Source organism: Pararge aegeria, chromosome 2 (genome assembly GCF_905163445.1).
Source record: "Pararge aegeria chromosome 2, ilParAegt1.1, whole genome shotgun sequence".
NCBI lineage: Eukaryota > Metazoa > Arthropoda > Insecta > Lepidoptera > Nymphalidae > Pararge > Pararge aegeria.
This window is the reverse complement of record NC_053181.1, coordinates 9,296,270-9,312,359: the sequence shown is the minus strand read 5'-3', so window position 1 is coordinate 9,312,359 and position 16,090 is coordinate 9,296,270. Positions and strand designations below refer to the sequence as shown.

General features: G+C 34.2%; 1 protein-coding gene across 1 annotated transcript in view; it reads left to right on the top strand.

Moving 5' to 3' along the window:
- LOC120633682 (lachesin-like) overlaps positions 1 to 15,392 on the top strand; it is a 337,749-nt gene extending 322,357 nt beyond the window's left edge. The window contains exons 5-9 of the mRNA XM_039903999.1: positions 825 to 1,017; positions 9,164 to 9,292; positions 11,620 to 11,739; positions 12,247 to 12,417; positions 14,398 to 15,392. Of these exons, the coding sequence (XP_039759933.1) occupies positions 825 to 1,017; positions 9,164 to 9,292; positions 11,620 to 11,739; positions 12,247 to 12,417; positions 14,398 to 14,648 (864 nt within the window). The 3' untranslated portion in view covers positions 14,649 to 15,392. The remainder of the gene's footprint in view (positions 1 to 824; positions 1,018 to 9,163; positions 9,293 to 11,619; positions 11,740 to 12,246; positions 12,418 to 14,397) is intronic.
- The last annotated feature ends 698 nt before the right edge of the window (positions 15,393 to 16,090 follow it).

Genomic DNA, 16,090 nt, shown 5'->3' with positions numbered 1-16,090 from the left:
ACGCAACGCAGTTAAATATCACCGTTAAAATGTTGCGAAAAATAACGCCAATGTACCAATAATAAAGTTACAATTCACGGGCGGTGTAAAAGCAAATTGCCTCTTCTGCCTATTTAACATTCGACGCTCCGCTTCAATATATCGCTGAAAAGGTTTCAATTAATTTAAAATGTGATTATTGGGCCGAAAGGCAGTACGAAATAATTCATCTTCTGAAAGCCCGACCGTAAATCAATCTGTCCCGGGCACTATTTATCCAAGACTCATTATTCAATCTTAAAATATGTACGAACTATCAAGCGGTTTCTTTAGACTTTCTATTCGTAATTATTAGAATACTTCATGTTTTATAAGTTCCTGAAAAGTCTTAGCGATAATTTCAGGCTGTGCAGTTCATATAATATGCGCTAACTATTCTTGCAAAATATTTTTACTCTTAGCTTTTTAAGTTTTACGCAAACGCAAATGTAGTTTATTATAAATAGGTATTCATAAATAAATCAAAAATAAACAAACGTAAATGCAAAGTTTTATGTAAAACAAAATAACAAAATTTTGAAAAGGACAGGGTTGTTTCTTTGTATGTTGGTATGTATGATGTTCCAATGTAGCGTCGCATCGCTTCGCCCACTATTGGGACGGTTTCTGTATATGAAGACATGTAACTTTCATCATGAAAAATCGTATATGACGAGTATGACACACAACATTACTGAAATCAAGCTTTTAGTTCATTATAATCTATTTATCATATTTGCCTTTTACTGTACAGAATATCTGAAGGTAGAAATGTGGAAGTGATCGTTAATTTTATTTTGTAACAGATGGGGTATCTGGAAGTAGTCATACCACCGGACTTCATTCCCGAAGAGACATCTGGGGACACCATGGTACCTGAAGGTGGCACTGCCCGAGTGTCGTGCAGAGCTCGTGGTATCCCCCCACCAAGAGTTATGTGGAAGCGAGAAGATGGACAGGAAATAGTTGTAAGAGATGGTACTGGCGCAAAGTCTAAAGGTAATTGTTTCTTATTCACCTTTCTCATTATATTAAACCATAACACCTTAGTGAAACCTATTATTTAAATCTTCTATCTTTAAACGAACAATTCTTGTATATATTATATAATTGGATTCTCGGAATCGGCTCCAACGATTTTCATGAAATTTAGTATACAGGTGGTTTCGAGGGCGATAAATCGATCTAGCTAGGATGCATTTTTAGAAAATGTCATTTTATTCCTGTTTTATCAATAAATATATATAATTGGAATCTCGGAATCGGCTCCAACGATTTTCATGAAATTTAGTAAGTATACATTGGGTGTCGGGGGCGATAAATCGATCTAGCTAGGATTCATTTATATTGTAATCTCTGGCAAAAACTGCAAAAAATATCCTTTTTGAGAGATTTATTAAGTCGGCTCATTCGCGGACGAAGTCGCGCGGGACCGCTAGTGTTAATAAAACTACAAAAACAGCTAGTAAGGTTCAGAAAATAAGATTTCTGGCAAAGAAAAGCTTTCTGGTATGGCAAGTAAGAACTTAACCTTCGCAAGGCCTTGCGTTTTGGGTTAAGCCCCAAGCTGCAGCATATTTTGGTAAAGTGTCTCTGGACATACATAATTATATATTTCATTTGGCTCAACACACATGGCGTTGCGTTGGCTGAAGTGCTAATTGCCAATGTGCCGTTGCCAATTAACAATGCCAGCTATAGTGTCTTAAGCGTAATCATTATTTATTAATAAGCAACATATATTATATTATAGTTCGCAAACGGCATATAATACATGACAGTAACAGAAAACAAAGATTCTGATAATCGTCGAAGCAATTAGCCCTACACACTAATCTAATAACATTGAAGCAATATTGGCTTCAGAGAATCCAGTGCGGATTTTCAGAAAATGAAGCCGGAATTATATTTGCCGCCATATCTAATTATCGAAGTATAATTTCCTTGAATGTTATTAAGGAACATTCTGGGGATATTGGTTCTTAATACAAATACAAACCTCAAACACCATATAGATTGGATATATATATATAAATGAAACATGTTTTTTTTTATTCCACTAAAAGTGAGCCCTTGCCTGCAATCTTATCTGGTGGTAACTTGTTAAGTGATGATGAATATAACTGGGTCTGACCCATACCCCTAATCCGTTTCTACGCGACATGGTACCGGAAAGCTAAATCGCTTAGCGGCACGTCTTTGTCGGTAGGGTGGTAACTAGCCACGAGCTCCCACCAGACCAGACAAGAAATCTAGAAATTATAAATTCCAAAATTCCCCCTGCCAGGAATCGAACTCGGGACCACAAACTTAAAACAGCGCTCACCTCTGTTCCAGGGAAATCATCATATGATTCACAAAATGTTTATAAATTTCTTGTCGTCAGTGAAATTATAACTACTGCGATGTCCAGAAGTTATAATTTTCGCTCATGGAAAATCAGATAATGGTCTACCTGTTACACTAATGCCCGTTTTCACTAACGACGAATAAGGTAAGGAGATTCCTAGGCAATAATCAACCGTTCACTAATAGTTATCTTTGAAGCGTGTTTGAATAAAATATTCAAAAACCTAGGTCATATTGTGAAATAAAATTCAGTCGGGTTATATTTTCTAATTATAAAACTTCAGAGAATTTCCTCGTAACTTGATTGTGCCTCTTTATTGTAGAGTAATTGCACTGTTACTAAGTTTCCGCAAAAAACAAAACTGTGTTCACATTTGTATGGCTATTGTAGTAGTACGTATACTGGAACTAATACGGATTATTTTGTTTTATAGCACTTTTTCCCTATAATTATAGAAAAACAGTACTAGAATTTGAAAAAGTGTCGTTAGGGTAATGTACTCTTTTGCAAACTTTTTTATTTTGTAGTAGCTAAGATCCTCGAAAAAACGAAAGATTCGGGTGGGGACTTATAAAGCGGTAAAAGAGAGGGCCATAGATAGACAAGATTGGAAAAAGCTATACCCACAGGAGCTTATCTCTTATGTTTAAGAAGAAGGAGAAGATCCTCGAATTTCAGTATACAGGAATTCCATAGTGCTTTTTTATTAAATATAATTGTATCGATCTACTGCGATCCCTTATCCGCCAGCGTGGTTATAATCGGCAAACCCAACCGGCTGGAAGTGCCAGCAGACGCCTAATAGTCTCTCCTTTATGATATGATGAGGTATTAAATGACCAAGGCCGTGGGTTCGATTCCCACTACTGGAAAATGTTTGTGTGATGAGCATGAATGTTTTTCAGTGTCTGGGTGTTTATATATATTATTCATAAAAATATCAATCAGTCATCTTAGTACCCATAACACAAACTTGGGGCTAGGTGGCGATGTGTGTATGGTCATAGTATATTTATTTTTTTATTTATTAATCTAAGAAGGTTTTTTCGTACACCTGTACATTTCAAATATTTATAAATTAAAATGCAAATAAAAATTTAGGAACCAACAGGTTTTGTATAAAATTTTATAGTAAATCATATTGAAAGCTACTTTTATTTACTTACAAGTTGCAAAGCTAAATAAACGAGGTTTTGAATGAATGCGCCCACAACAGATTTTCTTTAGTTACCACCTACTTAAGGAACTTGGACATATATCGTAAGATCAATTCTTAACCAAGATTTCTTATCTTAGTAATTTTTTTCATAAAGTACCCATTACTAATAACCAGCTACGCTTTAAAATGATGCCTCTAAAGGCTGTAGGATATCCAGTGCGTAAATATATCCACTTTCTCTTAATTTACTTCTGAGCATATATAATATTGAGATGCAATTTTATTGAACACATGTGGTTTAACGTAGTTTGAGATATTGATAACTACGTAACGTTAAAACGCACTTACAAAATACAACTGAATATTCTTTTGGTTACCATCTACTTAAATGATTAAGTGAGATCAATCACACAATTCATTAAAGGAACACCAACAGCTTGTTAGCAATAAATAGTAAAGGAAAATTACAAATAATTTGATTCTAATCAGTGTGACTAGCCACTTAAAGGTGGGCACAGCAGTTACTACAAAATGACAAATAAAAATACAAAAAACTAAAAAATAACAAAAGAAAACTAAAAATTATAATCCAAAAGTGCAGTCCGGATTGCTTGACAAAGCAGAAATAATAGCACGTTTAAAATTATTTGGTCTGGACAAAATAGATCAATATTATTATTTCCGCAAGCAAGATTTTTTAATAATAATACATATTGAATTAAATATCCAGTGTAGTTTATATGACGTTCGGAAACTTCTTTATTATGTAGCAGTACCTTATAATCCTATAAGAATTCAATAGTAGTTTTATGAAATGGGATTGATTGGGAAAGCATTTAACTTAAAATTATAATAATCGCGTCCAGATCCATTACTAAACCCAAACAACACGTTAAAATAATACCTGTGAAGCACAATATTGACCCTTAAATAGATAGATATACAGTGTAGATAATCAGTAATGGAAAATATTTTCAATCAAACATAATGCTGGGATGTGATTTGATGAAAACACATAGCTTCACTTCGTGTGGGGTGGCTTGTGACCAATGTGTTAATGAAAAAAATAAACATTTCTACATAACTAGCAAGAAATTCGCAAAAAGAAAATATTTTTATGTAGACAACGGCTACTTGCACTTTTTAATAAATCATCCAGAAGCTTTATAATTAGAAAACTGCAGCGCTCGGTGACCTCAAATTACAGCGAGCTCAGCGGCCGCGGGAAAAATATTTCATTTGTCTTAGTACATCTGAATAGCGCAAGGACGCTATTGTTTTTCTGTACATGTACAATACGGACGTCTGTGTGACCGCATTATTTTGAGGCGCGACAATGCGACGACTGCCCCGGATGAACTTCGCGTCCAGTATTGTTCAAAGTTTGTCGTAATTAGTAGAGTTCCAGTGTGAATAGACTCCTAGCTCTCATTGTAGGAATGTTAAAACGCTTTACGTGGCTCAGTGGATTCTCTGGAACTGAGCCTACTTTTCGTTCACTTTCAAAGTTCCTTTTACACTTATCCTTCTATGAACATAATTCACAACCTATGAATGACAAAACAATGAAACCTATGATGGGACATAGAAGAGACTGCTTTAGAGCATAATCCCAACACGCTGCTGCAATGCGTTGGCAGTCTTTAACTGTTAATAATGTCAATTATACTTAAAAATTTATATTTCAAACTAAACTAAATTTGTATGTCTTAAAATAGTGATATCATTTTCTAAGTGGTACAGTGTCAATAACTTTAATAAATAAATATTAAAGTATTTAGCTTAAAGTTTTTCGGATGACAGAATCGGCACCAATATAACATGTTGGTTAAAATATTAAACGATGGCTTACTGTGCTCTCCGTGGCGTGACAAAGCCAATTTCCTAACACAAACCTATTAACTTTTTAGGCCCAACTTGATAGCAGAACGTGCTAACCACTACACCACCAAGGCATCTAGTTAAGTTGAACAACGTTTCATAATTTCAGCGCAAACTATTAAATATTTCATCTCTAACAGCGGTACAGCCCTGGCCTACTGAAATGGATGCCTCCATTGATTTACCTTTATCTGTCCGGAAATTGACTTTGCATTCTTGATACGGCTAAGTGTTTTTGGGTTAAATGGTTATCATCCTTTTGTACACTAGTTTCCAAATAGGGCTGCTAGCTTTCGATCTTGTAACTTGGTTTTTTTTTTAATTATATATAAAATATTGATATAGTTACACTACCTAATTATAATGTTTATGTAAATAATAAATATGAGCATTTTACTGAGGTAAAAAGCATCGTCTATAAACAATGAAGGGAATAGAAAATTTGTCTAACAAATATAAGGCTGTAATATAACCAGAATTCAGAGATATATGTTTTGGAGGGTATGCTAAGGAACTATTTATTCTCGTCTGTACCATTAACCATCGAACCACGAGGCCAACTTACGTTTATGCCATGGACAAAACCATCATTCAAAATGGAGCCGTCAGTTAAATCTATAGTGGATTACCCATCCATATACCGATTTACGACAATTTTGTTTAACCAGTGCAATCGGCTTGTTTACTGACTTAACTGTACTCGCATAGCGCATTCTGACCTCAAATAACAGCAAAACCTAGTGGCCGGGCAGAGAATTATTTCATTTGTCTTACTTTATTTGTACAGTGCCAGGACGGCATTGTTTTTCTGAATATGCATAATAACAGGAACGTCCGTGTGACCGCATTTTACACGCCACAATACAACCACCTACTAGGGGTGAATACCGTGACCAGCATTGTTTTAAGTGAATCATAATTAGTAGAGTTTCAACGTGGAATGAGTCTAAGCTCGCATTGTGGGAATATTTCAACACTTAGAACTTAGGATGTTAATTGAAATTCTTCATAAACGTTTTTTCAGTTTGTTGTTTTGTATAATGACCATTCGCTTTGCAATTGAATTTACTTGATAAGACGGCCGACTGGCGCAGTGGGCAGCGACCCTGCTTTCTGAGTCCAAGGCCGTGGGTTCGATTCCCACAACTGGAAAATGTTTGTGTGATGAGCATTAAGTGTTTTTCAGTGTCTGGGTGTTTATATGTATTTTCTAAGTATTTATGTATATATAATTCATAAAAATATTCATCAGTCATCTTAGTACCCATAACACAAGCTACGCTTACTTTGGGGCTAGGTGGCGATGTGTGTCGTAGTATATTTATTTATTTATTTTTTATTAATTGAACGTAGTTAAATAAAAAGGTTCCAATCTATATTGACGTAATTCTGAGCTGAACTCAATGCTTTACAAAAAAATGTGGCATAACGTCGCAATACTTATGCAGTATTTTGATACACTTCAACAGCTAAAAGCGCCTTTTAATGCAAGAGCGTGACAGAACTCTTTAAGATATTACTTAGCGTTGCTGAAATAGACTTAAGGAGCTCTTTTGTATTCATATAAACGATACTACGAGATTCAATTCATAGTCAAAACATAATTTATTCAAATAGACTTTACAAGCTCTTTTGAGCCCTCAAAGACGCCATTGGTAATGAATCTACCACCTTTCTTAAATGCAAATTCTGCTGAATATAAGCAAGAAAGTCGGTTACATTTATTTTCCCTGCCTTTCTTCTGTTGTAGACAGTATCAATATAGAAAAAGGTTAATTCATCCACAGAATTAGCAAAATATTAAAAACTATTGGTGAGCATAATAACGGGAAAAAAATAATCACCTGAACTCAAATCCTGAAACCTGAGCTATTATAACCTTGCAAGTGGTGGCGAAGTTGACCTTTATATTCTAATGATATTGTAGCGTTTTCATTGACTGAAAACAGCGATAAGACGACGTTTTCAAAAAATTGAAACTAATTGAAATAACTCGATTTTTCGCCCTAAAACTCCCTGCATACTAATTTCATGAAAATCGTTAGAGCCGTTTCCAAGATTCCGGTTAAATATATAAGTATGTACATATATAAAATAATTGCTAGTTTAAATAAAAAATACCTACCTACTTATCAATAATTATATCTTCTCTAAAAAGTATGTATGAGGTATGGAAAATACCACTTATTCGCGCTCCAATTAAGCCACAACATGCTCTACGCCCACAACTTTGAAGTGGGCCGAATTCCGTTTGTCCCTTTTTCAAGATTTTTAGTTAAAACCTAGCAGCGGTATTTATAATGACCACCAAAACCTCTGAAATTTTATCATTTCGCAATGATATTAATTCGAGCGCGTATTTTGGGTTCGTAATTACTGTACATAAAAAGCCTAATTTGAGACTCGGTGCGTAAATAATGTGCGTTAATAATAAGAATTAACAGAATTATGTTCCCACTTAATTATTCTCTTCGTTAATAAAATCAATTAGGATGGGATGGAATCACACTTGTACCTACGTGATTTAATTATATTATTAATTGGCATTATTATTCTACCGGACTCTCTTTATGAGAATCACACGTTACATGATTTTGTTTAGTAAAAAAATATGTCGCGTTCATATTATTCTACTTTTATTTCATAATAATTTTTCGTGCGGAATTAGTAATCTATATCTAACTTAACTCTATATACAAATATCAATAATCATTCCAGATATTTTACTACGTAATAATTATCAAATTCAGATTCAAAAATGTTTTATTCATGTAGACCTTATCACAGGCACTTATGAAGTGTTCATACATTTAACGTATTAACACTAATGTTAGGTGATGGTGATAACTGCATTCGTTAACTTTAAACTGCAGCTAAGAGGGTTCCAAACGCCAGGTTTTTTTTTTGCTATCACTATCTCACAATCGAATTTATGTCTAGTTATTACGTTAGAGCAATTCATACCCAAGCTTTTTTATCATACATGTATTCCTTAATTTTATAATATAATTTTTCTATAAGCGTAAATTTTATATGAACTTTGAAGTTATTGAGAGAGATCTTAAGGATTTTGTCTGGTAATTTGTTATAAAATTATGCATTAAAATATTACCCTTAAAGGATTTACTAATTTAATGCAGCCTAGTAAACTTTACTGAAAGTTTATTTCTCCTCTTTACTTTTACTTCTAATATTAATTATTTAATTTTTAAATTAATTGTCTGATTGGCTTAAATCTACTAATTTATGTTGACCTGGAGATTGTTCTATAAGCGTAAATTTTATATGAACTTTGAAGTTATTGAGAGAGATCTTAAGGATTTTGTCTGGTAATTTGTTATAAAATTATGCATTAAAATATTACCCTTAAAGGATTTACTAATTTAATGCAGCCTAGTAAACTTTACTACAAGTTTATTTTTCCTCTTTACTTTTACTTCTAATATTAGTTATTTAATTTTTAAATTAATTGTCTGATTGGCTTAAATCTACTAATTTAAGTTGACCTGGAGATTGATCTGTTGATATGCATCTATCATACATCTGAGATAAATTTGGATCTTGTATTCAAAATTAAGTAATTTCTTCTTCAACAATCATTTGATAGCCATATCATAAAATAATTATCATATAATTTACTTCATAAGCTTACAACTTTGAAACAATGATTGAACCTATCTTCCTTTTTTACTTACTTAAGTAGCACTATTCATATATTTTATGTTATAAGTTATAACGTATGATATTGTTTACAGTGCTAACGTACCAGGGTGAAGTATTAAAGTTGACGAAGATATCGCGTTCCGAGATGGGGACGTACTTATGTATCGCTAGTAATGGCGTGCCACCCACAGTTAGCAAGAGGATTCACATAAGTGTACACTGTAAGTTGATATTTTATATACCTGCTGTCGAAATATAAAAGTATAATTTGAATGTTTTTCTTTATTCCACTACAAGTTTACCCTTGACTGCAATCTCAGCGGGCTAACGAGTAAAAGAGTATGGCAGTTATGTTATGGGACCCCTAATCGGTTTCTATGCGACATGGTACCTTAACTCTAAATCACTCAGCGGTAGGGTGGTAACTAGCCACGGCCAACATTTCTGAAATTTTAAGGAATTATAAACTCCTGAATTGTCTCCGTCGGGAATTGAACTCGGGAACTCCAACTTAAAATCACAGCGCTCATCGCTACGCCAAGGAGCTCGTCCAATTTAGTAGTAGATCTTTTTGTGACTTTCCCGGACGAGCAGTCCGGGGAGTTACAAACGCCATGCTTATTTCAGCCGCAAACCAGAATTTTTGCAATGGTCTGAAGGGCATAACTGCAAATATTATTTCGGGCACATAGGACTTTTCATTATAAATAATATCGACACCTCAGGTTGATGGACACAGGACAACATGTTGCAGTACAGTTCCTGGCATGCCCTACGAACTTTTGTTCTGTTTACGAGAATTGTTTTTCCACTTGTTCCTTCCTTCCACAGATCATTTGCTAGGTCCGTAACAAAAAGACTTGTCTTCATAGTGTGTTTTGCCAGAGAAAAAAAATGTATACATGATTTATTTGTGAAAACAAAGTTTTCCAGTGAAGTATTTTCTTATTATGCACATGGAATTGTGTAACTTTTCTCAGCGTTTATCTATTCAAAAATAAATCCATGTAACTATTGAAACCATGAAAATTGTGGTTGGCCTGTCCCTGTTTGCGCTACAATAGATTCATCACGAATTGACGTGATTTGTTTGCAAAGAGAAATACAGTTTACGGACTACGGGCTCGGGCTAAATAATATCAGTATATGACGAAATTATTAAAACAACAAAATAAACTTCTATGTAGGAATTAGTGATATAGAGCCTATCAAGAAAACCAGAAATTGGTATGTACCTACTGGTTCTTTTCTCAGTGTCGCCTGCGTATATTATTCGCCCTTCCCTTCTAATGAAATAAATATACCGCGTTAACTATGCCAAATTGCATAAAAATCCATGCGTTCATTTTAAGTTAACATTGATCATTAAACGTTCTTTTGTTGGATGAAAATGGTGCCTATGACGTAAACGGCACCGAATTTTGCGGTGCATTGCTAACCAAGAAACAAACAAAACCAGACACAATACAAAAGTATACATTTGTTTTCATTATATATAATTACACAAAGTAAGTAGGTAACAGATTCACGGCAATAAGTAAACGTAACAAAACAAAATCGTAGTACTTTTTTCCGGATTCCATCAACGTAGTTTCTGAAGACCGCACTAATTAACAAAAGACGCAATCCAGCGTGAACTGAAGGGGGAAGCTGTCTCAGAAGATAATAGCTCAATTATTTTTCCGTCTTTGCGACCATTGTAGTCGGTAATCGCAAAATATTGTTCTATTTACTCATAATATAGTTCAGAGATTGTAAACTTTTGGAGTTCCCTCTACTTAGTTGCTGAAGAACACTTTAATTAACAAAAGGCGTAATCGAGGGTACACAAAGAGAAAGCTGAGTAGACTTGCGACTATTGTTTTCTATAATTTCTTAAAATATACTTATTTCAGGAGTTTCAAACATTTTATAATGGTGCTTTTAATATTTCAAAAGTAAATAGAAATCTCGTATTAACTAATATGAATTAATATAATAGCGCCATTCCTTTTCCACTGGCATGATGGCATCATCTTAATCCTAATAAAGCCTAATATATAATGAATATAGGTATATAAAATATTGATTCACTGAAACATCCCATTTTTTATTTAGTATTTTATTTAGATGAGGTGTTATCTCTTAATAAGGTGTTTTTAAACTAACTGAAACTCGTAAATCTCTGAGGTACCATTTGGATGGTAATCTATACTTATAATAATTAATATTAGTTAAGCTAATGAGTTAAGCCCCAATTTGCTGTAAAATAAAAAATGTATGATTGTCTCGTGCAGTTATTCTTGATCTATGTTCTATCTAACTACAGTGTACATATAGTATACATACTCGTATAATAAACATAGTTTCGATGTAGACAAGTAGAAGTATTATAATTAATTTCAGTATTGAGTTTTACTAGGATTACTACTGTTTACTAGGAAGTGGAATACCACTAGCGTAAAATGTAGTGTAATAAAAGTATATCCCCAAAGCATTCATCGCTTTCGAAGTTTTGTTTACAATATAAAATGTCCAGAACATTTTCTAATTTTGCATCGTTTTTCAGTTCATCCAGTGATCCAGGTGCCTAACCAATTAGTGGGAGCTCCACTGGGCACCGACGTTACACTGGAGTGCTATGTGGAATCATCGCCTAAGTCAATCAACTACTGGGTTAAAGATCCTGGTAAATATTTCAATTAATAAAAACCCAAATTGTCACTACGTTTATTTCAAGTATATAAATGGCGCTATGTTGGGCAATTGGCGTGTCTAGGAAATCTCCCAGTTATTTTCACTACCTTGTCAAAATAAATGAGATGATAATATATCCCGCCAATCTGCATGAGAACAGCGGGGCGGATATGCTCTAAATCCTTCTCTATTTTCTATAATAGAGAAGGCCTGTTTCTATCTGTTTTATAATTACTAGGTGAAATACACGTATTTCTTTCAAGTAAAAAATATATCTTGGATTTCCCAACAAGTATTTAAAAATTCGAAAAACGCTAATAGGATTATGATGAACTTGGGTAAAGCATCAAGTAAAAAAAGAAACAAATTATAAAGCGGATATAAAACTCTAGGTGTCTGCCCGAAGTTTTTACATTTTTCATAAAACTTGGTGGAGGAAAGATGAAATTCTAATATTGGATTTCAAAGCAAATGTTTAAAGTAATAAATTTTGCCGCAGGTGAGCTAATAATACCATCTGAGCACCACGAGATGGCTGTGAGACAAAAGTCTATGTTCGAAGCGGAAATGTCCATGACCATTAAGAACATCCGGCGAGAAGACCTCGGGAGCTACATATGCGTTGCCAAAAACTCGCTCGGAGATGTGGAGAGCAAAATTAGATTATATGGTATGACACCTCTTAACTTAAATACTTATTATTCAGAGTAACCTTTATGGAGCACAACTCAAAACCGCCGACTCGCTGACACAGCCCAGCGGATTGGTTTTGGCGACTTTTTTATTATAATCCTTTTGATAACTGGCGCCCTCACTTGTTTCCGTTACTACAACATGTTTGCGCTATTGCACGGTAATGACACTGTCCTCCCTGACAACAAGACCGCGCGGGGTATATCGGCGAGTCTTTGGACGGTAGATATTTTGAGGTACTTCTTCAATTAAAAGCTACTCAAAGGTTAAAGTTTAAAATTCTAAATTTATTTATTAAAAAGTCTCAAAATGCCTTTATGAAACGTACATTTATTTTCTGTAAGGCGAAATTTTTCAAAAGAAGGTTTCTTTTATAGCTCAACGAGATCGGTAACCTATACTTAGACTATCTGTTACCCAATAGCAGTAGCTGGACACATCGCAACAAAAACATGGGTACGGATGTTCATCGTTGGCCATGAAGGTTTCAAACACGCCCCGATCTTAGAACCTTATTGATCATATGGCGCACTCTGTAGCTGTTAGAAATATAAAATTACTGAATTTTCTCTGGGTTCGGCCGTTGCTAGTTACCACCCTCGCGAAATAGACCACCGCACGATTAAGTGCTTAAAAACCGATTAGGATTAGAGATTTAAACAGATAAGCCCTCTTAACTTACCGTCTCACCTTCTTGGAGACAAGGGCTAACTTGTAGTTAAAAAACAAACCCCAGAAAATTTAACCGGGTATAGTTTAACCCACTACACTTAGGTCCAATCAATAGCAAATGGCTTCACGTCGCTCGGTTGCATAGGTGTATGGTCATAAACATACATAGCAGTACTTCCGTTGTTATATTGAGGTTATGCCCATTATTTAAATCCTGGAGCTGAACCAAAATATACAGCGTTATCTACATTAATCCAGTAATTTATCTTTAGGTCGTTATTTTCAGTACAGTATGCTGATGTCACAAAATTAAAAAAGCGTGATACCGGTACTTGTTTTTTAATCATAAGCTATAGTTTTGGCTTTAAAGCAAAAAGTAGCATTATAAAATAAGCAATTTATTTAACATTATTTTATTATTTTTTTTACGTTTAAAGACAGAATATTTTTTGGGGTTGCAATGTCAATAATACAAAGTTATTAACTAAACACGATACTTAACTACAGAGGATAAAATACTCTGTAGTTAAGTATCAATTAAAGTTTTCAATTAAACGTAAGTTTATTAAAAATATTTTATAAAATTAAAGAATAAACTATGTACGACAATCAAGCTATCACGTAACTTTAAGAGACACAGTTTGACACTAATAGTATAAAGAAAACGAGGGCTTAGTTTGTTGTGGTTCTCTTGTTCGAGCCAGACCGATTAAGAATCCAGTAGTTGATAAATTTCATTACAGATGTCTATAGATAAAATTAAACTGTCAACGGATCAACTTCGTTTAGTCGTTTGTTGAAATAAGTAGCATCGCTAAATAAATAATCTGTATTTGTAAAAAATATTTACGTTACGTAGCTGATTTGTTGAGGAAGCCTATAGACTTTGCGCGCTGCGTCTTGTAGTTTGTGCGGGTAACTGCAGGGTACAACTAGTTAATTAAACTTTTATAATTTAAAAAATCCGCGACACAAAATCATTTACTTTCATTATAGTGTACATTATTCTGCTAGTCAAGCCCTGCCATTAAGTGAAACCCAGCATGGGGATGTGAGAAAAAAATTACTAGCTATTTTGTGGCTGTGGCCATCTTAGATTTTAAATTTATGATAGCGTATTGTGCTAGTCAGGCATAGTTAAGTTACACAGACACGTCAAACTTATAACACCCCGTCGTTTTCGCGTCGGGGGTTAAGAAATAGTACGCAATATTCCAGACGTTAATTACCAATTTATCTACTGCAAGTTAAATTGTACATATTAATAAAAATATCCTTTTCACAGAAATACCAGGTACCGACAAACATATCTACCAATACCCAGACGAGAGGACTACCTCTGACGACGAATACGGTACTGAAGTGTATGATGATTTCGACGATCAAGAGTCTGAGAAAAGCAACCGTGTACCAGACCGAGCCAACAAATGGTATGCGAACGACGGCAAAGTAGTCGTAACTACTAACAATGCGTCGATAATAACGGCAACTATGATTATTTTTGCAGTCCTAAGTTTTTTAGATAACATATCTTAAATTACGTACTGATAGGTTTATTTGTATGTACTCCGAAGTATTTTTAGTGGCGTAATCTTAGCGTTGATGCGTATCACACTCTGACGCAATTAGTCAAATGAAACGAAAGTGTATATATTTTATAAGTGCGGATTTTTTTGTTTCTGCAATCTGAATCTTTTTAGTAAATGCATTGAAAGTAATTAATGTAAAACCAAACCGCAGCGTCCTTTCGCGGCGTTCAAGTAAGCGTTATCCGTTCCACCACCTCTCCGGCTCAGGGAAAAGGGATGTGATCCTAAAGCTGGATATCCCAAGTTTAATCCCCGGCTGGGGCTATTTGGGAATTTGTCTGATGTGGTTTAGTGGGAGCTGCATGCCGCAAAGCGATGAAGCGTTCCGGTGCTGCGTTGAAACCGATTGGGGTACCATACTCCAAACAGGTTAGCCCACTACTGTCTTAGATTGCATCATCAGTTACCAATAGGTGAGATTGCATTCACAGGCTAACTTGCAGTGGAATAAAAAAAAGACGTATCAAAACTCTCTATCTCAAACGGGCGCGTCTTGTCTTGGTTGGACGCAAATTTGTGGTTTTTACTTCGTCACATCACCATTGTAAGAAAATGTAAGTTGTCTGAAAAAAATAACAACCAAGTAATACTCAAATTAATTTGTTTCAATAATATCGATCTACTATTTCTTGAGCGTCACTATTTTAATAGTTTATTTTACTTAAAAATACAATGATACTATCCCATAGTAGGTGAGAATACATAAAATGACAATACAATTTTTACTGATTTTTTCATTGGCTCCTTTTTATAAAAAGTATTATACTATCGCAAAAAGTGCAACATTGTAATTATATAGCATTTAGGTAAGAATATAAACTTGTAAATGAAAAAAAAAATGTTTACAACGTAATAAAATGGATTATGATTAAATACATTATTTTTTAGTTAGTATAATGTACTTATAATGCTGATTGCACAGTGCGACTGATCAACACGAAATCGTTCGCGGTGAATTATTTATAAAGTATTGATATAAATAATTTGACATCGCCCACTAGCACACATGCCCAATTCTATAAATGAATTTGCTATTATTATAGAAGACGTGAAACCGATACTAGTTCATTTTCATTGTTTCAGCATGTAATCATATCCGCTGTATAAATTAAAACTTATGTTCAATAGGTTCATAATAAAAATACCGAAATATAGTACTGGCAGTACCATTGATTACTATTTTGAAAGCATTATTTTAATACAAACCTTTTGCGTAAGCTGCTTATCAATATTATGGATTATTATAATTTTATGGTACTGTATAGGTTACAATAATATTTGAGCAATATGTAATGTAATGTGTTTCTATTTCATTCCATTAAAGTTTTGTCCAATAATGACCAGGCTGGACAGGCGTTATAATTACTATTTATTCCCATGGAAAGGTAA